Raw genomic sequence first — 26001 nt, 5'->3', positions numbered from 1 at the left:
TTGAAATTCTTTAAATTTTACAATTGTAAAAGCACTTTGAAATTGCCTCTCCAAATCAAATCGAGTAACACAAGGGACCATCTGGGAGAAGGATTTAAAATCGGCTTGAAACTCTTTCTCAATTTTACTCCTCAGAGCTCGCTCATATTGCTCCACAAACTGTTTTAAAGATGTTTTTGAATGGACATACCCGTCAAAAAAAGCATTCATACCCTCACTCCGTTGGGTTGTTGACATTCCGGCCCAAAATGATGTTTTGAGAAAACATGGAACCCAACGACTTCTCTCTCTAAAAAGCCCGATCAACCAATCATTATTTTTCAATTCATACATATCAAGCATAGAAAACCAACCATGTTCGAACTCATCTGCACTTTGTGATTCATATACCAATTTATGTACAGACGAGAGTATGGAAGCCTTCTGACAATGATATCCAAATTTTTCAGGTAATTTCTTAAGTATATGCCATAAACACCACCTATGTTTTGATTTAGGAAATACAACTTCTATGGCATTCTGAATTGCCCTGTCTTGATCAGTGATTATCCCTTGAGGTGCTTCAAATTCCATGCACTCTAGCCATATCCTAAACAACCAGACAAATGTCTCTGTATCTTCATTAGAAAGTAGACCACACCCAAGTAGTGTCGAGTGTCCATGATGATTTACACCGACGAAAGGAGCAAATGGCATGTCGTACTTGTTAGTTAAGTATGTTGTATCAAAAGTTACTACATCTCCAAATTCCTTATAAGCTTGTCTACATCTATTATCTGCCCAAAATACATTTTTTAATCGACCCTCGTCATCCAAATCAAAGCTAAAGAAAAAACCAGGAGAAAATGACTGCATTTTGGAGAAATAAGCTTGAATAGCAGCTGCATCTCCTTCTCCAAGTCTTAATTTTCTGACCTTATCAATATAATTTCGACAATCTTTTTCAATGAAAGTCATCTTCTCATATCCACCTGCTTCAACGACAACTGAGTTATAACTTTTATGGAGATGAATACCTGCTATATCATTCACCTCTAGTTGTCGTTTCACGTGAACATCCAATTGACGATAGCATCGAAATACTCTGGATTTGGATGGACTAGTTTGGTGATTGTGCTCGAGATGAACACCGGTAATGCTCCATACTCCTGCAGTATCTGAACAAGCTGACAACCTAGCTTTACAACCAGTTTGACTTGTTGGTTGTGGCTTCAGTTTAGTGCTTGTATTACTACTTTTACGACCTTCTCGGCTACATGTGAATGCAACGTACGTAACAACCCCTTCGTTATTTTTCTGTGAAGTTCTTTTTCTAACTGGAAAACCAACATGATATGCATACTTCTTGTAAAATTCAAAAACTTCATTCTCACTTTTAAATTTCATTCCAACCTTGGGCTCAGTCTCACTTTTTTTTGCAAACAAAGGTGCAACATTCACCAAAACACCCTCTTCTGAATTTAAAGCACCTACACAAAACATGCATCAAATTCTTACAAATATTCTTTAATAAATGATGGTTGCAGATGGTTAAACAAACTCTTTTTTTTTATTTATGTTGTTATTTCCAATTTAAATATGTAAAAATGTAGCATAAATGAGATGTGAGATGTTCAATTACCTGGGTCAGACATTAGAGAGCTTCGTCGGATATGGGTCCTGTAAATGCAAGGAGAAGGAGCCAAATATAATGGGAAGATATTATAATGGGATGTATGATAATTATCTTATTCTTCGGTATATTTTATTAATTTTTTAGAATATACACACACATATATATCAACATCATCACTCTAATTGATGTTATATATTTTAAAATTTGAAATTAACAATTTGTATAATACGTCACATATATGATATAACCTGTGGATGTCAGAAAGTAAACAAACAGAGCAAACAAAGCTAGAACTTTTGAATTATTTGGGCTGGCTGATATTATTAGTTAGAATTGTGATTATTATTATAATTTATTTTAGACGGAGAAGAATAGGGATTAGAAACAAAATCCAAAACAAACGAAACAATCTACAATCTCTTTTACGAATCTACATCCAAAACAAACGAAACAACAAATTGGAAGAAAAAAAACTAACCTTAATTTACAGTAATAAAGATGTAAAACAAGAGAATAGATGGTCGTCTCGATAAGCAATAGAATATTTCTATGATCTCGATTTTTTCTTCGTCTTTACCGCATATGGATTTGGAAGCGAGGGTTGGGAGAGGAGAAGAAAGATACGGTCAATCGATTTGGAGTGAGGGCTGAGATAGGAGAAGAAATAATTAATAGAATAGGTAGTCTATCAATTTAGGGTGAGGATTTTATTTGTAATTTAATAATTAATTAATGATTACATGTAAGCCTCTATGTAACCCATTATGTACACATAGCATTTTCCATTAATAATTGTATTGTAAAAGTTATTCATGGTAAATTTTGTAGAGTAAAATTATTTTGGAATACAATATAAAGAGTAGGTCTATTGTGAAACGGTCGGTCTCACGAATCTTTATCTGTGAGACGGATTAACCCTACCGATATTCACAATAAAAAGTAATACTCTTAGAATAAAAAAGTAATACTTTAATGGATGACTCAAATAAGAGATCCGTCTCACAAAATACGACCCATGAGACCGTCTCACACAAGTTTTTGTCTAGTATAAATTGATGTATAGACTGTTGTAAATGACTTTATTGATACATAAATTATTTATATCGGTACACGATCAAGCTACAAAGTCAAGTTTACGTAGTTGGTACACAAAATTATTTCAAGTGTGTACCTAATTGAATTTATTAATTGGACTTAAAAACAATTTATGTTAAGAGTACAATTGATTTTTTTAGCTTGATCAATTTTCATGTACCAATTTACTAATTTATCAAAATGGATTTTACTCAAATTTTGTAACTAAATCAAACTGTTTATCAAGAATCGTTACAACATTCTAAGAATTGAATTCTTGTGTTGTTTGCCCCGATTCAGATTTAATGTAATTTTTCTGTTGTAGATGTGCTTTCGTAACAAGGCTATCGAGTTATTAGCGGAACACATCGTGCGGGAATGTAGCCCGAAATCTTGTGCAAATTGCTGTCTTGTTTGCTTGCATTCAGGCCGGACCTGTTATAAGGTCACATAGCAATGATCTCAGGGCTCGGCTTAACAAAGGGCCGATCAACTTGTCCATTTAAAAACTTATCTCTCGTCTTCACCCGTCTTCTTTTTTCAGTCATCTTCTTCAATCATTTTTGGTATCTTTGATCGCCTTTATCGTTGCAACCAGTTGTCAAAACTTCAAAGCAACCATATTTTCGGAAAACTCTTGAGTTGGAAATCTCATGATGGGGTTAGAAATTTTTTATTTAAAAAAGACATCCACCCACATTGGCACATAGACCAACTTGGGTGAAAACGAGTCGAGCTACTCGTGAGTATATATATTTATTATTATTATATTGAAAAATTAAAAATATCATTTTAAAAATTTTTGAAATTGCGTTTTTCGAGCTCGAGCTCAAAAATTACTACTTGAATCGAGCCGAACTCTATTAATTGAATTTCTTTTCGAGTCGAGCGCAGATAGAGTGCGACTCAATTGCACTCGTAGACCAAACGTTCAATTGTTTGAACACAACCGAATCCACAAGAAGGTGGGTGGGAGGCCCACCTTCCTTATTTGTAATAAATTTATTAAAATCCTAGGTTACAAATTTTTTAAATCATTTTATTAACGGTTATTTTTTTTTTAAAAAAATAGATTTTAATTAAATAATATCATTATCTGAATTTTTTTAATTTTGTTTTTCCACGATGAATGTGACGAATTCAAACAACCTATCCGGTATTCAAACCGAAAATTTCATGGTTATCATAGATGAAATGATTTTAAATAGTAATATACTTAAAAATAATAATATTATTTATTTTAAATAATAATAATTTAAATCGTGTAAATAAAATTAAAAATATATTTATTTTGCGGTAAAACAAGAATAAAGATTAATGATTGAACAGTAAGATCTATAAATAATTAGTGTTGATGTTAAAATAGACACGTGAAAACAAAAATATTAATATAATATACATGTGTCACGTGGAACTCGGGTTTTTTCACGAGGTGTTGGATGTTCAGTATATTTAATATGTGTGTGTTCAGTATATATAAAAAACACTATTGTTCTCAATTTTTTACCAGAACCCTTGAAAAAGTACAGCAACTCCGAAAGGGAATTAACGGAAGAATAATAAGTACAAAAACGACAGTTTGGGGTGTCGTTTAAACCTTCCATCCCCTCTCCCTCTTATTCGCTCCCTCTTTCGTTGTCCTTTTCGCCCCAAATCGTAACGCAAATACATACACAGTCATTACATACAGAAATAGCAAAGGAAGTTAGTTGGGAATGGAGTACAAGGGGTCTCACGAACAAGAAGACGACCTTTACGGCGGCGATGTGCCTGAGGAAGCATACATGGAATCCGATTTCGACCAATCGATGGAACCTCAAGCCGATGTTGACTCCAAATCTGAGGTGTGTGTGTGTGTGTGTGTGTGTGAAGATATGAATGGGTTTTCTGTCTTCTTTGTGTTTGTAAAATAGAAAGTAATAAGGGTTTGTGCGTGTATGAACATTGTATATATGGTTTTGTGTGATTTGGGGTTTCATTATGTAGGAGTTGGAGAGTATGAAGAAGAGGTTGCAGGAGATTGAGGAGGAAGCATCTGCGCTTCGTGATATGCAGGCAAAGGTGGAGAATGAGATGGGAGCCACACAAGGTTTTTGCTCACTCCGAGTTTATGGACCTTTACAAAAATGTAGTATCTGTGTATGTTTTCAAAATTTTTTGAATCAGTAGCTGATTAAAAATCTCAAATTTTTTTTATGTCTAATTGTTCGGAGAAATCAAGGGTAAATTTGATTTTGGGACAATTTTAGGTATTTGCTAATTGATATGGGTTAGTTGAGTTGATTAGTATTGTCTTGAGTGTTCACTTGCTTGTTGCAGTTTTATTTTTTAGTTTTTATTTATGCCAAATTGGATGGTATTTTATTGCTATCTACTTCTGCTCAAGATAATTCATATAATGCAAAATCAACATTCTTTTGGCATCAAAATGCTGTGAGCCTGTTTAATTCCAGTTAACTGCATTTGACTATCTTCTAACTGACGTGAGATACGTGATAGTTATTTGGAACCAGGCATAAGTTCAAGATAACTTTATTGTAAATGACTTAGATTATACAATGGTTGCAATTAAATTAGATGTAGTCCACAATATTCGATATAAGAAAGATAGTTGTTTCTTCATTGTAATTTTTTTTTTAATTTATACATTGTATGCTAACGATTTTAAGTCTATATATGACCACACATTTAACTCCGGATATTATAATTACCATTCACTTTAGTGCGTGCTACTAATTTTTCTTCTACCAAGCTGAATACTAATAATAACCTGGATGCCTAGTTAAATTTATGTGCATCTGGTATTTTTCGTTTCTTTCTCGTTTTTCTGGCTTGCTGGTTTGGCCACGTTCATTATTCACAGCCAATTTTATTTTTTATGGCTTAATTTTTGTATCAAATTGTGTGCAGTTAAATTCTGAATTATATTACTAAAACAAAAGCCTTTTCACGTTGTCAAGACAAATATTTTACACTATTAATTGAAGTGAAATGAGGCCTACAAGTTCACACACACACACACACACACACACACCCCTTTAGATTTGTACCAGAATGGGTTTGCATAAGTCAACAACACCCCTTGAAATATTTTATATCATCAATATTATGCATATAGAAGAATGGATAGACGAGACCATAGCTTTTGGGTCAACATACCGTTGTTCATACACAATCTTTTAACAATCGCTTCTAGCCTTCTATGTATCTTTAATTGCATATTTAACTTTTGTTGATCTGTTCTCATTTGTGCTTACCTCGTCCCTTGCATGTGATTAAGTAATAAATAAATTCAATTATTCAAATATGGGTAATGAGCTATGTAGCACGGATATCTTAAATTTTTTTTTTTTAAGTATCGGATACGGATACGACACGCGGATATGCGCGTCGGATACCTCAAAATCCGTATCGTTGACTTTGTTTAGGGTTGACCAGCCGGATACGTTTTGGACACGGCGAGGACACGCCATGGATACGGCATGAATACAGTTTTTCGGAAACGTTTGGGCAAAATTGCAAATATTTAAAAGTTTTAGGGGTTAATTAAAAAAATTAAAATTTATAGGGACTAAAAGAAAAATAATTTAAAATTAATTTGGCTGAGCTTTTAAATCCCTAAATACATTTGTCCGTCTCTTTCATTCCATTTCTATAATTTTTATTTTTCAATACTAAATTTATTTAAATATAAATATATATAATATTTATATATATTTTAATGATTTGTCGTATCCTAGCTGTATCGTGTCTAATATTTTCAAAATATGACGTGTCGCCGTATCCGTATCGTATTCGATACGATACTCGTACCCGTATCCATGCAACATAGGTAATGAGTAACTTTACTGGTAAGATGTGTTTGTGAAGATGAGTTTAGGTTTAAGGCATTAGCTAGATGGTAGTGGGTGTTGTTGTTGCCAGTGGAGATTAATCTATTTTAGATTGTTAGGACTCTTGTCTATAGCATGGTGTGGTTATTCAAAACTAATAAAAAAATTAAATATTTTATACATTGCAAATATGAGAGTGTGTAGGTGAAGAGTAAGAGCGTTCGAGGGTGTAAAATTAAAAGTTCTATTTATACTTTTTATTGGTAAAGTTGGTGTGCTCGTCAGATGTCTTTTGCATGCCTTTGATGTGGGAATGAGTCAATGCTTTCATTTCTAGACAAATCATGCAATTTGCTAAATCTAATTACATATCTATTAGTTTACCTTTAGTGTTTACTTTATCCCTTGGCAAGGTTCGTGTTGGATTGTGAATAGAAAACAAAATCCTGATCCATATTTGTAACCATTTTCAATTTTGGTTCCGAAGACGAGGACTTCGTTTTGATTTCGGTTTATGGAAATAAAACATCAAAGGCAGGATGGTGTTGAACTGTAATTGGGAACCCCATCTTAACTTCTCAATACTTTTACCATAGGCAGGCGAATTAACTTTTGTATCTTAAATTACTTGATTTATATAAAATAAAATCAAACTTCATTCGTATCACACTTTTTTAAAGAAAGAAAAAAAAATCATAATAATTTGTATAGTAATTATTAAAGAATTAACTTAGTTTGATGATTTAATAACCTCCTTAGTTTGTAAATTGTTTTGAGTAAGCGGGAAACATGGATAAAATAAAAGCAACGATTTGGAAAAAAACGTAAATAAAGTCAAACCTATAATTAAGCGCATATTAAACATGTTTGATGCACCTCAATAAATCGCAAGGGTGATATAAACCTTGGCTTAATAAGTCAAACCTATGGACTTTTAATATTTTAAATTCATTCCTCGAAAGAATTCTAGCTTCATTATTTTTCTCCAAATAAACCCAATGAGATGAGTTATATAAAGAGGATAACAATGAATTATAGTCCAACAAAGAGTTAGACAATATTTAGGTTTTTTTGTACATGATATAATTGTTGAAAACTAGTGACACATTTAATTTTGAATTTTTTGTGTTTTCTAGAGCTTGAAATTTTATATATTTATATATTTAATTTATTGTACTGCTTAATTTATGACTAGTCATGCTTACACTTGCAACTCATGATGCTTGGTCTCGGCGTTTCCCAAATCTCGAGCTTTTTATAACCTTGGCTTAAACACTATCATTTAACGAAGCCCTTGCCTTAACCATAAAGCCCAAGTCCTGGTATTTTTCAAGGGCTCGAGGCTACTTTTAAGCGCGCCTTCAAATCAGAGATAGTAAATCCACGATGAAATCCATGATTACGAACATTTATTTTCGCTTAAATATGAATGAATTATGTTTATCGATTTATTAAAATGCACACTGTATTTTATGTGATTAATTTTCTTTGGATATTTATATTCTAACATATCATTATTTGGGGTATTTTACTTCAATAAAGCTTGTGATGTGCTTTATCATTTTAGTGCCTAGGCTCTAGTCTATGACACTTATAAGTCTTGGTGTGCCTTACACTTCTAATAGCGAAGGTGAAACTGTTGCGCTACTTTCCACCTATCTAAATTTTTTATGCTCGTGTTATACTTTCTGCTGTCCTCTATAAAGAACTGGCATACCGCTTATTTATTTTACTTGTGAGACAAAAGTATTGAACGTGCAACAAATCGTAGTCATTTGACGACGTTCGCCTTTGAATGAGCATGCACTGATTTTAGTTACCTTTTTATTCGTTGCATAACGAATCTTATTTGAGTGAATGCCGAAAATCCTTTGTATTTATAGCTCTTTCTTCTCATTTCATCGATACAAACGCCTCCCTCCCCTCTGCAAAGCAGGCAAATATTTTTCGCGATAAGATCGAATGAATCCTTTACGCAAAAAAGGTAGGTAATCACTTATGGGTCAGATCTAAATCACATCAAGCCAATGACAATTTATTCAAATCATTTTACGCTGTTTGAGCCAAGCCTAAATGCTTAAGCAATTGAATGAGTCGCGAAGAGTTATTAAGATCTACGAATTGAACGAATCACGATTGAATCGATCCACCTTCACTCGTTATCTAGTTTCTGTTTCTGTTTAGATGAATGGAATGATTTGATGTAGAATTTCATCTCATATTTCTTATTTGAATTCTTCCTGATCTACAATGCTATTGTGCTGAGTTGTTATTTTAAGTCGCAGATTGTGAAATATTTTGCCTGGATACAATTATGTTTTGGACTTTCTATTTCTCGGTTTATGGCATATTGGGTTTGTTTAATTTGGCTCAATAGGTCTGTTTGCGTTCCTAAACTATGTCTCGGTTGATTGTTATGACTGCTGTTGCGCGTAACCTAGATACACTTGTTCAACAGATCAATTTCGAATAATAGAACACATTTACTTTCAATCATTTTACTTGGTTCAAGTGCTTACCAATGGTCTTGAAATTATTTCACTGACTACTTTGGTCTCGTGTTTCTACGAAAACAAATTGAATTAAAATTGGAGAGATGTTTTGATGAGTTGTCTGGCAAGTTTCTCTCTCACTTTCTGATATTCCTCAAATTATTTTTATAGACAGGCAGCAATGTGTTGCACTTGGTATAAGTTGGGAAATTCTTTCTTGAATAATATTTCATTTATTGACCATAGTCAATGATCTCGGACAAGTGGTAAACAATTTGTCCCCCCAAAAAGAGTGAGGAAGAGAAAACAAAATTATTTGGACTGGCTTCATGATTTTAGAAGCATTCTGGGTGTTTACCTGTTCAAGAGGCTCTAAAATTTTGTTAGTGGATGTTTAGCTGTCCTTTGGAACTTCTCGTAGGTTGTAGCTTGTTCTTACTTTCTTGGGCTTCCCAACTTCTGTTTTGGAGGCTTTAAATGATTGGATGTGAACCAGTGATTTATCATCATTCTTTGTGATCAAACTAATTGTAATAACTTATTTGGTTGGCATTTCAGATGATTCAACTGGTGCCTCTGCTACTCAGGCTGAAAAGGAGGAAGTTGATTCTCGCTCTATATATGTTGGTAATGTGAGTTTCTTGGCCCTTAATTGATTTTTCACCGCAGCAATGTTAGTTTTGTCATATTCTGTAAACCACAGATTCGCGTAAACAAATTAGTTTTTATATTACTTAAGTGAAAGATATACAAGGCTATGACAAAACCTTCAATACAAGGCTATGACAAAACCTTCTATGCTGAAGATTTTGTCCTCAAGGGAGAGCCCTTAACAAGAGAGAACGATTTCCCACTTCCCCCTAGTTCAATTTAGAATTCTCTGACCAAAAGTAAATACTCAATACCCTCCCTAAAGGGTGGTGGGCCCATGCTATATGAACCTGTAAAATGTTGCTCTTCATCATATCCTTCCAGTGAGAATGTAGACCTGGTTAGAAATAATATCAAAACATTGTAATAACCAATTTTAGAATTTTTTGAAGCCTATGTTAAAGAAACTGGGGTTAGATTGTAAAGTTTTATTTCAACATGGATTTTACTGGTTTAATAAACTGAAATTTGATTTATCTTGGATTTTTTTCCTTGTTATCATTTTCCCACTCTCGTCTCAAGAAGGGCTAAAGATTACTGGATTTAGTTATTGTGATATATTTTATAAATCACAAGTCGGAGAAAACTTTGATGTTTCTACAGATAATTTTACCAATCTTGAAGATTTATATTTGAATCTACATCTGTATATACTATGTATCACGGGTGTATCCACTTGATCCTTGGCAATTTTTCATGTCCAATTACAGGTGGACTATGCTTGCACGCCTGAGGAGGTGCAGCAGCATTTTCAGTCTTGTGGGACGGTCAACAGGGTTACCATTTTGACAGATAAGTTTGGTCAGCCGAAAGGTTTTGCCTATGTAGAGTTTGTTGAAGTTGAGGCTGTCCAAAATGCTGTACTGCTAAATGAATCGGAGTTACATGGCCGTCAACTGAAGGTGCGTTGACTCATCTTATTCTTAACATCAAGGCAAATGATTATTGAACTCCTGAAACTGATGTGTTGTGATAATTGGCAGGTATCTGCTAAGCGAACAAATGTTCCAGGAATGAAGCAGTATCGGGGAAGGCGCCCAAATCCATATTTTGGATCGAGAAGGCCATTTTTTCCTGGTTTTCCTGCTTACCCTCCTTATGGTTATGGGTAAGCAGCACTACAGTTGTTTTGTGCTTGCTTTGCTTTTATGCGAATATTATAAGAAAGATTAGGTCCAGGGGTTTTCAGTTATTTACTCCAGTTTTTCTCTCTTTTGCATGTTTGTGTATGGGTTCACCTTACGCTATGGAATCACCCCCCTCCCCCTGCTTTCCCTGTTATTTTTTTAGTGTCTGACATTTAAGGTTTCAAACTCTCTTATGCAGGAGGGTGCCAAGGTTTAGGCGTCCAATGCGATACAGGCCTTACTAACGAATTTTTCCAGTTTTTTATGCTTTAAGAGAGTGGAAGTCGATTGAGAACAATCCATTTGAAACAGTAGTCATGCACCCGGACCTCCATATTACATCCTTTTCTTGATAACTTCAATTAGTTTGGCATGCCTATAGATCTTAGTCTGAGATTCAAACTTCTTGTAACTCTATTTGATGAAACTGATTTGTGCTATTTACTCCATACAATCGCATTTTCATATTGGAGGCAACAAACAGTACAAATAGGAAACAATCAGCCATTTGTAATGTCGTCAGATTCTTACAATGCCATTTCTTGTCTTCAGACTTTTTATCCTTTTGCTTCTTCTCTTGTTCTTTCTTCTGTGGGAAAATTTTGGTGACATTAAAAAAGTATATGACGTTTTCTATTTACAAATTAGTACTAGTTATCTAATATTAATTTTAAAAATTAGATGTGCTCATGGTATATAAAAAGCTACGAGGGCTAATTTCCCTTGTCCCTTGAACTTTGATTGATGCCCATTTAAACTCTCGAATTTATTATTTGGATCATGTACCTACCTATTTCCCTTGTAATATCTGAATTTCCCCATTTAAACTCCTCAATGTTCTTGTTTTCTTTTACAGTTTTCATTAATAAATACATCAATAAGAATGTGGTTTAGTTCTTAAATCTACTTTAGAAGTTTAGAGCATCTTCTTTCTCGTACCAAGTTATATGAAACGAAAGAGAATTTTCATAATAAACTGCATAAAAAAAAAATATGCACACGAATATTAGATACATTGCAATGATTAGTGCCGTAAAATACAAAACCTGAGCCAAGTCGGAAACACAAATTTCCGTTACATCACCCGAAACAACCAAACAAGCAACCCAAAAATGGCCCCAACAATATAATTCATGCTAGGGAAGCTAGTAAATGATGAATTTGTGGGACTGTTGGTCTTAGAAGGTGGTGGAAGATCTCCTCCTGGCTGTGCCTGCGGGGCGCTAGCAGGTGCTGCTGCTGCTGCCACCTTTTGATTTGCTTCAACATTGACATGAAGCTTCATCCCTCCAAGGCAATGCAACTTATTGCCACAGACGAAGTATCTATCCCCAACTCTGGTTAGGGGATACGATGTGTTCCCATTACTATTCGATTGTAGTACTTCAGTCATGTTGCATCCCTCGTAATTTTTTTTGGTCACCTCGCTCACAGAATGAGAAGAGGAATACTGAAATACTGCAGAATCAACGAGGAAGCAAGCATCAGAAAAAAAATAGTAGCTTAATCAAACTTACGTTTAGATGAGTCAAAGATCAATCAAACTTGTCGAGCTTTAATTCTAATAAACTCAACACACATAGATAGCTTAGCTCAATAGAGCCAGCTAATCGAGTGGAGCAGCAATAGTCCTCGAGGTGGGGGCATTGCGACGACTTACATAAGGTATCCCCAACCATGAAAGTTTTGTCATTTGGCCATGATTCAAGATCCGTGCTAATATCCCAACCCGAGTTGTCGCCAACTATGTATGTAGTTGCCGAGGTATGGAATGGGAGTAGAATCGTGGATATTAAAAGTACTATAAGTTTTGCCATTGGCATGAGTTGCAAGTTATATGTTACAACTTGTGATGCTTATAAAGAAGTGAGAGCTAGCTGCTTTTGGATGGGTTATTGTTGTACGTCGCTAAATGTTAGATGAGCTACCCGTTTGAATTATGCATTTGTTTATTACTAGATCTTACCAAATTGGAGGAGAAGGTTAAATTTTTTGGTCGGAGAGCATAAAAATATTCAATTTTGTGGATATACATGTAAGAAATATAGGTATGGTTGTTCGAAAAGAGCTGTAGAAAGGTCAATGTTGGGATTATAATATTTTCACAAATGAACTTTTTTAAGATTCTGGTTGAACAAAATCAGCTTATATCTATTAAAAAAATTACAGAAACAATCGAAGATTTTTCTGTTGGCAGGAGGTTGAACGCCTCCCAACGGAAAAAATGACCGTCTTGAGTGTTTCATGACCCATTGAAAACGAAATGTTAACGAAGAGACTTAATTTGATTTATTTTGTAAAATACTGGTCAAATCAGTGATAAAATGTTTTGAAATATTAGGAATAAAAACGCAGAATTTCGATTATATATATATATATATATATATATATATAAAGAATTTCTTATATTTATCTTAAAGACATTATATGATTTATAGAAAAAATAAATAAATTTGCGAGAACCATCATCCGGTGAAGCTGGTTGTGAAACATATCACAGGTTTAAAATTTCTATAGCTCGACATTACATAAAAGGAAACCCTCTAAAGCTGATGAGTGACTAGATTAACATTGATGACTGGCTTCGTAAAAGTTCCGGGTACTTCAGTGGCTACACAGAAATATGGAAGCACCGGTTGACCAGTTGAGAGCCAAAAAAAGTGAATACAAGTTAGGAAACATACGGTGCTAATAATCATGTTTCAAGTGACAACAAATTAAAGGTTGGGCAACTGCCTTACAATCTCGAGCAAAACAACCCATAAAACCATTCAAGAACAACAAAAAGATCGCCAAAGAGAAGGTACAACTTAAGATGATAGCATGGGTGGCTTCTGCTGCAGTTTTGAACTTGCATCATATGGGTTTGATCTTGAAGTGGAGTGAGATCAAAGAGAAGACAAAACATTTCAGATCCTGCAATGAGAGAACACGATAAAAAAACATGGAATTTGGTAGTATGACACAAGTCAAGACATACTCGTACCAACTCACCGGTGTTCTAAAAACCGATAGGCGGTACTCGGGCTGTCACCCATTGCCTAGCGCCTAGACAGTTTTTTTTATCTAAATATATAATTTTTCTTGTTAATCTCAATATTTCTCCGGTAATTCATCTATATCAAATTTTAACTCAAAAATAATGGCATGGCATCATCTTTATCCTATACATATTGATTGAAAAATATGCCAACCAATCTGTTTTAAAAAATAAAAAAGCAAAAAAGTTCAATATATTACATTAAGTGGCTACCTAGAAAGATCTAAAAATCGGGGCGGTGTACGACTGTCGAGTGCCTAAAAGCTGCCTAGACAGTCCTAGGCGGTGCTTTTTAGAACACAGTTGGTCCGTGGGGCATGAATAAAGAACCATCCTTGATAACCAACATGGACAAATACCAATATCAAAGTGTCTTTATAGTTTATTATTTTGATTTTCATTAGAATGCGAGATAATAACAGGAGAGATATATAAAGTATTACAGGCCAAAAAGGGATATAACCCTGCATTACAGACATAGTTGTGAAAAGCGCTCGCCTCGCTCGCTTAAGCGGGAAGCGAGGCGAGGCGACCTGGCTGCGCTTCGGATTGTCCCAAAGCGCAGCAGGTGGATCAAGCGCACGCTTCAGTGCGCTTGGCCTGAGAAATTCTGAGCGATCCAATTGCGCTTCATGCGCAGCTCATTGCTTAGATTTGATGCTTGAGGAAATATTCAAAATTCCTAACCTCAAAAAATTGCATGAACGGGCATTGATGGTGAATGGTTATATTTACAATAGACCACAATTGTTGAGCATGATGAGGGAGTTTACTGGACAGAGAGACATGGTAAGAACTGCAAAGACTCGTTTCGCAACTGCTTTTTTGACTTAAAAGCGGTTTCAATTTCAACAAGCAAATCTGAGAAAGATGTTTACATCTAAAAAGTGGGCAAAAAGTCGATATACTAGAGAGGCGGCTGGAAAACGTGTTGCAGAAGTGATATTGATGCATTCTTTTTGGAAAACTACAGTTTTTGCATTAAAAGTTGGCGGCCCATTGCTGAAAGTATTGCGGCTAGTAGACGGTGAAAAAAGGTCCCCAATGGGTTACATCTATGAGGCAATGGACAGAGCCAAAGAAGCTATCGCTGCATCATTTAATAATAATGAAGAAAAATATCGTGGTATTTTTGAAATCATCGACAAAAGATGGAACGTTCAACTCCATCATCCTTTGCATGCGGCTGGATATTTCTTAAATCCCGAGTTTTTTTACTCAAATCCTGACATAGAAAATGATGAAGAAGTGCTGGAGGGTCTGTACAAATGCATAACTAGATTGGTGCGAGGTGATGATTTACAAGATAAGATTACAACTCAGTTGGATAAATACAAAAAAGCAGGACTTTTTGGTTTACCCATGGCTATTAGACAAAGAGCTCCAAAATCACCAGGTAAATAATATTTAGTGCAATATTAATTTATTTCCCAAACATTACTTATAGTATATAATATAGATACAAACTTTGAATGATAAGAAATTTAATCTTATATTTTTTTGTGTTTCAACTTTCAAGCTGATTGGTGGTCTTCTTATGGTGCATCAATACCTGAATTAAAAACATTTGCAATGAAGATTTTGTAGCTCACGTGCTCTTTTTCAGATTGTGAACGTAATTGGAGTGTATTTGAACATGTAAGTTATAAGTTTTTTTTACATATTAAATGTTATATTATGGAGTATGAACCTAACTTCTTACTTTCTTTTTTTTTTTGGCAGATACATTCTAAAAAAAGAAATAGGTTGTCTCAACAACGATTGAATAATTTGGTATATATCAAATACAACAGAGCGTTGAGGCGAAGATATGCCATGCAAGATAAGATTGATCCTATTTCTTTGTCAGAAATAGATGACAGTAACGAATGGTTATTGGGAAAGTTGGACGATAGTGATAATGAGAATGATGATAACGATTTGGTCTTTGAAAATGATGATTTGCGATGGATTGATGTAGCACAAGCGGTTGGGGTTGGTGAAAGTGCATATGACTTTCGATCTCGAAATGCATCTACTTCAAAAGGAGCGTCATCATCCACTTCAGCAAAAAGAAAGCAATCTTCAGCTCGAACTAGTCTTGTGGATGAAGTGGATGAAGAAGAGATCAACATTGATGTTGAAACTGAAGAAGAAGAAGATACCGATGGATACAAATCAAGTGATGAGGCTGATGACGTAGATTTGGAAGATGAAGATGACGATTATAATGATATTAGATATTTCTTCTATCACAATTTGAAAGACTTTTTATTTTATTGATAATATTTTGTTTATTGTGGCGTGACGTAGATTTGAAAGATGAAGATGACGAATATAATGACATTTGATATTTCATCTATCACATTTTCAAAGACTCTTTATTTTATTTTGATTTTTTTGATAATATTTTGGTTATTGCGCTTTTTTCCGTAAAGCGTGCGCTTCGCTTTGCGCTTGAAGCCCCAAGCACTTGAGCACTTTTTTGCGCCTCGCGCTTTTTACAACTATGATTACAGATATGAAGCTCACATATCACATCCAGAGTGTTCAATTCAAACAAGGTTTCATGCAACACTCTGCCAGCTATTTCACACATCAATATCAATGGCTTTATAAGTGAAACTGGTCAGTTTGGCAATGCAGGATCATGTATTTAACATAATACTGAAATCTACTCTTATAGTAATAATTCCTGTAAACAGTAAACGAACAAGACAAACATGTTTATTGACTTTTCTCTTTATAAAGACTTCTTAGTTTTAATTCATGACTAAACTAAACATAAAGTAAATTCCTATGGCGAAAAAGTCATAGATTGGATCGACATGATTTGATCCATCAACAGATACCAGAAATAACAATTCATTCGATATCCAGTCTTGTAGGATGCAAATCGAATGCACTTGAAAATCAAATATCAAGTTGAATACATGGCCTGGAACCAAATCAAGACCACATCCCATCAATCTTTGTTTGGTTAACTAGTAATGCACACAATTGGTCCTTCACAATACAACAACAATTACCACTAACATTAATCCAGAAATCGAATAACCAAATTCAGGCCATAAATTAAAAGAAAATTTTCGAGGAACTGTACTGGTAATCATACCTGAACAAGATAATAGAAAATGCGCAGACCCTCGGGATCTTTGCTGGTTTGAACATCCATGAGGGAACCAATTTTGGACGTCGTGAACGAAATATGCTCGTTCCCCATCACAATCTCCAGCTCCTGCCTACCCACACGGTCAGGCTCCGGCCAATTATTATCGTCTTCCTTCATTATCTGCAAAACAAATATAACAACCAATTTTCAAAACACTAAAGAGCCCCTTGCAATTCAGAAGAAAGTGGAGACATTGAGAGTAAGAGTTGCCTCGGATTCGGCAACTATTCGGCGGCACTCCTTGAGGGCGGCTTGCGTGAGGAAGATCTCTTTGCGAATCATGGTATCGTTCTTGTAGTTTGAGTTGTTGGCGTAACGGAGCTTGCCATCGGGTCGGAACTCAAATTCCAAGAATTCGTGCCCGAATTTCCCCTTGTGCCCGACATAGTAACGCAGGTAGAACTCGCCGATATCTTCGCCGTCTGCCATTGACATAGGTTTAGTCCAATGTTTTGCGTGGGTAAACTAGAGAGAAATAGGTCGCCATACTTGGACGGTATTTGGGCCTTTTTTCGTTCTTGTTAATTATTGGGCTTTTGGAGGAATTCATGGGCTTTTACTTATAAGACACAAAATTTTTGATGGGCCGCCCACTAAAATATATGGACCCAAACTTTAGCGATAAATGAGCAAATGAAAATCAAGGGGAAAAATTATTAATAAAAAGATTTATGAATTTTTTAAATATTTTTTTTATGAATTTCGACATTTAGATAGGTAATTTATTTTATGAAAACCATATTTACAAGAGATATTTGAAGAAATATATGTTTTGAGTGGAATTTATTCATGTTAAACTATGTTTAATTTGTATCATGTTGGCATTTGGTATCAAACTTGATGGATCTGGTTTGTTCATATATAAAATTTTATGGAGACGATAAGTAGATTTCAGGGAATGCTTGGTAGGAGAAATTGAGATGGGGATAGAATGAGTAATCTTCCAATATAATTATAATTCTATTCTCATCTCCATTTCATGTCTAGATGAATAAGTTATTTAATATTTCTTTTTGTATATATACACCCACACAATGGTGCATTTTAAGTGTTTTTAACTAATAAAATGGCGTATCATAGTGGATTCGGGCTCTCAGGTAGCTCGAGTTCGCAAAACACTGTAGTTTAGGCACCAAGATATCACAGAGGCTGGTCTAAGTAATAAACCTTAAGTTACCTTTTACGGTCCATGTTGTGGAGCAGACCTTTATTGGAAATTGAGCTTTGTTGGCATGTGGGAGATGGGGCAAAGATTACCATGAAGGGGAACAGATGGATACCGGGCTATAGGGGTTGCGTCATTCCAGCAGGGACGCGGGACAACCATATGCATGGTGGTTAAGTACCTTGTTGAAAATGGGAGATGGAAAGAGTCATTGGTACGTCAGCACTTCTCACATTACCTGGTGGAAGAGATCCTATCCATCCCCATCTCACCATGAGGACTGCCGATTCTGGCTATTTGATCCAAAAGGAAAATACACAGTTCGAGATGGGTACAAGGTAGCTAAGGGCTTTATGACTCACCAGTATATAGTTGGAGCTCTCGTTTGAAGAGTTGGTGGCAATACCTTTGGGCTCTTTCAATCTCTCCGAAAGTCCGAATATTTTGTTGGAGAGTAGTGCATTATATAATATACCTACAAAACAAAATTTATTGACTCATCATGTCCCAGTCTCTGGCGCATGCCCACTGTGTCAGTCAGTCGGCATGTGATTCGACAAGCCACACATTATTTACGTGCCCCACAATCAAAATCTGCTGGAAAGGGACTTGTTTCTGGCCGTTATTGAAACAGGTTAGGCAATTGGATATGGTTGATATCTTTCTGTGGATGAACGAGAAGCTCAACCAAACAAAATTTGAGATGTTTGCAATGCGAACTTTGGCAACCTAGTATGAGCGATTATGCCTGATCCAGAAGAAAAAGAAACTATCTGGAATAATTAATGCTGATTGGAGTGAGATTCTATTGCATGACTTCCAACATGCTCGACTAGCTCTATCTTCTGCCACAGAAACATCTCTTATCTCAGATATTTCTTCACGCTTAAAAATCTCACTAGCTTACAAATGGCGGTAATCAACAAACAACTGCGCGCATAACGAAAACGTAACAACCTGAAGAACATAACATGATTCATCAATCCTTCAATTTACGATCCATCCACTGATACCTCGAGGCTGCTTCACCATCTTAATGGAAGGCTGCAATTGAATTTATTAGTTGGAGGGATTAGTTTTCTCCTTAGATAAACTCCCATAATTTTCACCAACACATGTAAAATATGATATATCTAACCAAAAGGCACTACAAGAAGTTTTTTAACAATGGTTTTAGTTAAAATCGTTGTCGTAGAGCGTTTGTTTAAGCAAAAGACAATGATTTTATAAAACTGTTGTCTTTTGGGGATCAATGACAACGGTTTTTAGGGTCAATGACAACGGTTCTATAAAACCGTTGTCTTTGAGCATTTATGACAACGGTTTTGTGAACTGTTGTCTATTAGCATTTTTTTTGACAATCGACAAATATGTAGCGACGTTTTTACAAAAACCGTCGCTAAATTTGGCGACAGGTAAATCAAAACCGTCGCTATTTCAAAATTGTGACGGTTTGACTTCACCCGTCGCTAAATTTAGCGACGGTTTTAATAAAACCGTCGCGACCTGTAGTGACGGTAAAAGAAAACCGTCGCATGTTTTCCCGTAGCGACGGTTTTACTAAACCCGTCGCTAATATTAGCGACAGTTATAGCTTTACTGTCGCTAAATATAGCGACAGTAATAAGAACTACCGTCGCAAAATTTAAATTTGAAAATACCGCCATAATTAGCGACGGTTTAGGCATATAACCGTCGCAAAATTTTCTATAAATACCGCCACTTTCGATCCATTTTCTTACCCCCAGTTCACAACACTTAAAATTTTTCTCTCTTACACACTTTTACCACTTCACAATACTTAAAATTTTCATTTCTTACACGATTTTAGTTTCGATATAATGTAAATTTTTTCCATTTAATTTTTGGTAAATTTTTAAGTGTTATCAGAAATTATGTTATCCTAGTAATATTGTAAGTTTTTTGGATTCATTAATTGATTAAAAGTAATTTTTTTTATTTTATCGAACATATTAGCGACGGACATCATGATACAACCGTCCCTAAGTTAGCGACGGAATGCATGAGCAAACTATCGCTAATTTTAGCGACAGTTTTTTATTTCCGTCGCTATATTTGTAAGCGACGGTTTTACATAAATCCGTCGCTAATTTTTAGGCGACGGTTTGTTTAAAACCGTCGCAAATTGTAGCTACAACATCAGGCTAAAACCGTTGTCTTTGAGCGCATCCTATAACATCAGGGGCTTTTACAATAGTTTTAAAAGACCTACGACAACGGTGAAAGTGAGGATAGTGCCGAGAGCTTCTTGATCAAAAATGGAAAATATATCACATATTTGTTTAAGCGTTTGGATAGTGTAAATCGAAATATTTCTGTTCGTGATTGGCGTCGGACCATCGACAAACATTACTAACTACAAAAATGTCTTGTGTCAATTAAAGTATAATTTTACTCGATAATCATATGCATTATTCGTGTTAATTTCCGTTATTGGTATCAGAGCCTGCCTTAGTTGATTTTCTTACTAGATTTCGATGAAATTAAATATGTTTATTTGATTTCAAAAGTTTCTGCATATGTAGTGCATGCTGAAACTATATATTTCTGGAAAAGACTTTTTGAGTAGATGCAGTACTATGGAGTAATGGCTGAGAAGTTCAAAATATATTTCCTCTCGGTTTTATTTTCGACTGATTAGATGCTTAAGATTTAACTATACAATTTGAACAGAAGTTTGAGAATCAAATTGTTTTGGATAAAAGGCAAAGTATAATGAACGATGGAATGAATCGTAAAGAAATTACAAACAAGAATCTTAACACGTAAAATTTCTATTATACTACATACATGGTTGTATTATGTGTCTGCGACTCTCTGAAGAAACCAAACAAAAGACAGAAATAAATCCATATACCATCACTGATATATTTATATAAACAGGAACAACTGCTATAAATCTTGTATAAACACCTATTTCAAAACAAAAAAACTTGAATTACACAGACACATGTATAACATATATACTTCCATTAATGAAATTAAATACTCTTACCCTTTAAAGATTGATGAAACTAAGCGTGAATTCATATCCAATAAGGAGAACAATTTTTTATTGACAAACCCTAATCTTACGAAATAAATTAAACAATAACGAGGACAGGAAATGAAATCCAGTTAAGTAAATATTAATTATGTCAAGACTGTAGCTGCAAAACTGGGGGAGGGGGACAGCAAAATAGTGGGTTTCATCTTTCCACTACATAAATAATCCGGATATTAAGATAGATCTCGAAGAACAAATAAAGGTACGGTTCATTTAAATTTTAATCATAAACCCCATAAAGTTGTGCAAATATAAAAATCCGGCAGAAATATTATACCAACAAAAATCACAAACCATACAGAGTTAAGAATTAGCAAGAAAGGGATTCTTGGAGTTGTATGCAGTGAAACCATAACTCTATTTTCTGTTGATTCTTGATGAACCCATTGAAGGAACTGAATCCTACAATTCTGCAAAACGAAAAACTTGTTCAAATATAAAGAAAATGCAAGGACAAGGTAGAAGGTGGGACAGCTGATTCACTGTTTGTTTTCTAGTGAATAATGGTTATAAACTAAGATAAATATGACTACAGAAAACATATAACATGCTTGATTGTCCAAATCGGGTCGGGTTCTCCACCCGTTGTTGCTCTGCGTGCTGACATGGATGCCCTACCTTTGCAGGTATGTCCATCTCTATGGGTAATTTTCTTAATCAGGGATGAAAGATAAAGTTTTTTCTTGAAAGTCTTTGGACCCTTGTATGTTAACCCAATGCTTGTGGAATTATTTTGCTCTTTTTGATAAAATCTTTTATTTTTCGTTTCATATAAATTTTAGGAGCTGGTGGAGTGGGAGCATAAGAGCAAAGATGATGGCAAAATGCATGGACGTGGGCACGATGCCCACACTACGATGCTTCTTGGTGCTAATGTTAGTTTTGTTAGGAAAAATGCTAACAACAGTACAGCAAAACGAGCAGAATGCACAGCGACGAAGCACCAAAAGCCAAGCCATGTGAAAGGTCTCAAGGGCATGTGAAAGGTCTCACCTTGATTAAACTTTGTTCATTTGATGATTCTTGCACGGGCTCCTTGAAAACAATAGCAAATTAGTAACTCTAGAATAATATTGTTGAGGACTCAATGATTTCCTTCTCATCTGTGTGGCATCGCGATCAAAACATGCTGCTTGAGCTCTTGTGTAATTTAAAAATTTTAAGTTGAACTGTTATAATCAGTTATTGCATTTTGTGTTGTGATAGGTGCTTGATTTTGAATGTTTTAACTAACATGGTGCTCTTGCAGAACGTTCTATCTGTTACTTTTAATTTTGTTCGAGGCGGGACAGCATCAAATGTAATCCCACGGTATGTCGAGTTAGGGGTACTCTCAGGAGTCAGGAGCCTTACCACTGAAGGCTTGCGTCAACTCCAGCAAAGGGTGAAAGATGTAATTCGAATACAACCCTTCACGATTAACCTCAATTCTATTTTAATTCTTTGCAAGTGAGAAATTCGAAAAATAACGACCAACCTTTTGTATATATATATTCTGTCATCCAAAGGTCATTGAAGGACAAGCTACCGTACACATGTCGATATGAAAGAAGCGGAGTTCCCTTCTTATCCAGCTTGTGTATTTCTTTCTTGATGAGGACGTGCTTCCAATTGGATATGCGCTACACACTGCTATTGCTGAGGTTTAACTGAGAGATGGGAACCAGTCTGATCTTTGACTTGAGCTATTTGTGAGATGCTTCAGTATCCTCGCTCAAAGGTGAAGTTGGTGTCAGATTCAAGAAACATCCAACATTTTGTTCATATTCCGCAGTTGCAATCAAAAGTAATACAAACTCATGTTTAATACTATCAAGAACAGTTACCAAAATCTTCTTTTTATAAACTTTGTGCAAAATGAAAGAGCCAGATTTAATATTAGACAGCTACTTATTCCATACAACATATATTTTTCTGAGATTTATAATTATTTGACATTTGTTTCTTCGAACAAAACCAAAGTGAATTGTTAAATGTCACGTTTAATATATGATACAAATTTATTTTAACAATTATAAAATAAAAACGAGATAATAACAATGTAACAAAGCTAATCAACAAAGACCACTTCAAACTTGAAGAGAAACATTTAAATATTATTTCCAATCAAATCAAATAATTTTTTTGACAAAAAATCAAGTTTAATAACTAATTTGCTACTTAATACACACGATTTTCTGAAAAAAGTCGCCTAAGACCGCCTAAGCGCTGATATACCTAGTGTGTAATATACCTAATATATATATATATATGGTATATCACTTAGTTTTGGCCATTTCATATTTCGTACTCAACGCTTAGGCGGTGGAAGAGTCACTGCCTAGGCGTACAATAATCTCCTTATTGTGCACCTATGTCTTTCTACTGATCTTTTTAGTGCACTGACGATGATATGCTTTGAACTTTTGGAAATGATACGCCACGACTGGAAAGGGGCTTGCTAAAGCCCATAGGCCTTTGAGACGTGAGGATATATATATATATATAAATATAATTGATTTTATGTTTATTTTTAATAATTTTCAATAGAGAGAGTTTCAGATAACAATTTTAAATACTGTACTTATATAATTAATTCATTCAACGTTATACACACATTAATTATTTTTTCGTTTTCTTTTTCTTTTTTTTTCCTGGTCTAAATTAAACTCCAATTATTGGACTCTTACTAGACTGAAAGGAACTTCTTCACCATTTATATATATAAACATTTAGGCACACAATTACTGATCTATACATGAATTCTTCGCAAACCCCGGCCATATCCAAATTTCTTACAAATTAACGTATAAACCCGATCCTCTCCCTCTACCTCTCTCTCTCTCTCTCTGTATATATATATATAGAAGAGATGATAAATGTACAGAAAATGGTGGAATTAATGGAAGAATGCAGTTTGATAATGGGAAGAGTGAGGGAAAGGTTGGTTTACTATTTGGTATTTCCAAGAAGAAGGACGTTGTTGTTGCTGACAAGTCCTCCAGCTGATTCAGATTCTTCTTCATTTCTTGTCTTCTTTTAATTTATATATTTATTAATTAAACACGCTTTTCTCTCAATATTATGCATGCATATGTATCTGCTGAAATTTCCCAAGTTTTTGTAATTTGTTCGTATTTTGAAGAATAAAAAAAACTAATTAATTATCCTTTCTTTTATTTCTTTCTCTTGGTTTTTTTCTTGAACTGGCCCTTTATGGTCATGACTACATATATATATATATATATATATATATATATATAAGTGGAAGCGTATCGGAAACCATAATATTAAATTCTTTTTAATATGTCTTGATTTTCCAGATCTACGTGCTATGTTCTTTGAGAAAATCATTTAGTTTTTTCTTCTGAACAAACATTAGTTGATCGTTTTATTTTTGGACTTAACTTAATAGACAACGCACAATACATAATTATTCACATTTAAGTCTATATAAATAAAAATATTGATCCAACAGTTTGTTGTAATTATGCGCTGAAATATAGGAAGAACAGAAACATTGAAATGTAAAAACATGGGAAGTTTGATATTTGTTCCTTATGACGATAAAAGGTCCAAGAGAATTGGTTCAAATGTCTCTATCTACTCATTTAATTAATGGGGTTATGCATCAAATTTTATTTTAAAAACTAGACAATAATCACATTTAATGGGGAATTGTCGCTAAAAAAACCAATTAACTTTTTCAATTGATTGTATTGCATATATTTATTTAGCTTATAGTTATATTTTATTTTTTTATATACAACGTGATTACAATAGATGATTATGTGCGCTTATATAATAATTTAAGAGTAGGGTCTCACAAATTTTTATATGTGAGACGGGTCAACCCTACCGATATTCACAATAAAAAGTAATATTATTGGCATAAAAATTAATATTTTTTTACAGATGACCCAAATAAAAGATCCGTCTCACAAAATACGATCTGTGAGACCGTCTGACACAAGTTTTTGTCATAATTTAGTTATACCCTAAAAAATTCCAATAAAATGATTATGATGAAGTTAGATTTTCTATCATGGTCTCGAAATTAAAGTGTGAAAATTTAGGGAAGATAAGTATGTATGTAATATTCAAATAGATTTAAGAATGAATTTTTAGTAGGCTTAAATAATTAACAAATGTCATAACCCATAAATTTGTAAGCGTGAAATTCTAAAATCAAAATATTTTAAAATGAAATATTATAATCTTGTCATGTCCAAAATATTTTATTCTATGAAATAACAAAATAATAAGTTATAGTATGTATTTTCTTTGTTTATGGGTATATTATTCTTTTTTAGCTCTATTCGTATGCACGTAGAGCTCACGAGTTAACCAATTGTGTAAACAAAGCATTAAACTCAAAATTAAACTTATTCGAGTTCGAGATAAAATTGGAGATCGATGTTTAAGAATCAAACTTAATTATCAGTTGTGTATTTACAAATATTAACTAAAATATTAATTGATTTAGAATCAGATCCAAAGGAAGAGCCCATAACAAATCTTTTAGGTTCATCGTTCATTATCTATACTTACTATATAATTAAGTGTGAGACTGTTACAATGTGTTTGGTTCTTTCAAAATATGAATTTGGATTTTGGATCTAGAATTGGATTTGGAAATTCAAGTATTTGAAATTTCATTTGGTGTTTAGTTTAAAATTTAAAAATGATATTTACAAATCAATTTCTTGTTTGGAGAAAAAAAGATTCGAATTTGGAATTTTAAAATTTTATTTAGCTATCCTTAGAAATCATCTAAACATTAATAAAATTTGATGGAATTTGAATA

At 34.2% G+C, this 26001-nt stretch overlaps 4 protein-coding genes and 1 pseudogene across 4 annotated transcripts; 2 read left to right on the top strand and 3 right to left on the bottom strand.

The window, feature by feature from the left end:
• Positions 1 to 17: 17 nt before the first annotated feature.
• Positions 18 to 1634, bottom strand: LOC142548369 (protein FAR1-RELATED SEQUENCE 5-like). The gene is made up of 3 exons (XM_075656665.1): positions 1622 to 1634; positions 191 to 1469; positions 18 to 81 (listed from the first exon to the last, which is right to left on the bottom strand). The coding sequence occupies exons 1-3, from the start codon at positions 1632 to 1634 to the stop codon at positions 18 to 20; spliced, it is 1356 nt and encodes a 451-aa protein (XP_075512780.1).
• Positions 1635 to 4206: 2572 nt separating this feature from the next.
• LOC142548719 (polyadenylate-binding protein 1-like) lies at positions 4207 to 11352 on the top strand. The gene is made up of 6 exons (XM_075657209.1): positions 4207 to 4533; positions 4676 to 4778; positions 9573 to 9646; positions 10376 to 10567; positions 10649 to 10773; positions 10992 to 11352. Exons 1-6 carry the CDS (start codon positions 4405 to 4407, stop codon positions 11035 to 11037), a joined length of 669 nt encoding a protein of 222 aa, XP_075513324.1. The 5' UTR covers positions 4207 to 4404; the 3' UTR covers positions 11038 to 11352.
• Positions 11353 to 11867: 515 nt separating this feature from the next.
• On the bottom strand, positions 11868 to 12609 carry LOC142548368 (stellacyanin-like). The gene is made up of 2 exons (XM_075656664.1): positions 12453 to 12609; positions 11868 to 12250 (listed from the first exon to the last, which is right to left on the bottom strand). The coding sequence occupies exons 1-2, from the start codon at positions 12607 to 12609 to the stop codon at positions 11868 to 11870; spliced, it is 540 nt and encodes a 179-aa protein (XP_075512779.1).
• Positions 12610 to 13453: 844 nt separating this feature from the next.
• LOC142548718 (protein mago nashi homolog) lies at positions 13454 to 17465 on the bottom strand. The gene is made up of 3 exons (XM_075657208.1): positions 17194 to 17465; positions 16927 to 17103; positions 13454 to 13708 (listed from the first exon to the last, which is right to left on the bottom strand). The coding sequence occupies exons 1-3, from the start codon at positions 17416 to 17418 to the stop codon at positions 13649 to 13651; spliced, it is 462 nt and encodes a 153-aa protein (XP_075513323.1). The 5' UTR covers positions 17419 to 17465; the 3' UTR covers positions 13454 to 13648.
• LOC142548717 (uncharacterized) lies at positions 14305 to 16309 on the top strand (annotated as a pseudogene).
• Positions 17466 to 26001: the final 8536 nt, after the last annotated feature.

The sequence above is a fragment of the Primulina tabacum genome, chromosome 6, assembly GCF_025594145.1.
Source record: "Primulina tabacum isolate GXHZ01 chromosome 6, ASM2559414v2, whole genome shotgun sequence".
NCBI classification, from domain to species: domain Eukaryota; kingdom Viridiplantae; phylum Streptophyta; class Magnoliopsida; order Lamiales; family Gesneriaceae; genus Primulina; species Primulina tabacum.
This window is presented reverse-complemented; position numbering and strand designations above follow the sequence as displayed.

Bases quoted from the DNA above. Each gene is read 5' to 3' on its own strand.
- LOC142548369 (XM_075656665.1), bottom strand. The intron at 82-190 runs GTATGTCCATTC...TCCTTCTCCCAG, and splicing joins ATGAATGCTTTTTTTGACGG to ATGGTCCCTTGTGTTACTCG.
- LOC142548719 (XM_075657209.1), top strand. From the start codon at position 4,405: ATGGAGTACAAGGGGTCTCACGAACAAGAAGACGACCTTTACGGCGGC. The intron at 10,568-10,648 runs GTGCGTTGACTC...GATAATTGGCAG, and splicing joins TACATGGCCGTCAACTGAAG to GTATCTGCTAAGCGAACAAA. The intron at 10,774-10,991 runs GTAAGCAGCACT...TCTCTTATGCAG, and splicing joins TACCCTCCTTATGGTTATGG to GAGGGTGCCAAGGTTTAGGC.
- LOC142548368 (XM_075656664.1), bottom strand. From the start codon at position 12,609: ATGGCAAAACTTATAGTACTTTTAATATCCACGATTCTACTCCCATTC. The intron at 12,251-12,452 runs GTAAGTCGTCGC...TTGATTCTGCAG, and splicing joins CATGGTTGGGGATACCTTAT to TATTTCAGTATTCCTCTTCT.
- LOC142548718 (XM_075657208.1), bottom strand. From the start codon at position 17,418: ATGTCAATGGCAGACGGCGAAGATATCGGCGAGTTCTACCTGCGTTAC. The intron at 17,104-17,193 runs GCAACTCTTACT...TTTGTTTTGCAG, and splicing joins GAATAGTTGCCGAATCCGAG to ATAATGAAGGAAGACGATAA. The intron at 13,709-16,926 runs GTATGATTACCA...CTCTCATTGCAG, and splicing joins TTTTCTATTATCTTGTTCAG to GATCTGAAATGTTTTGTCTT.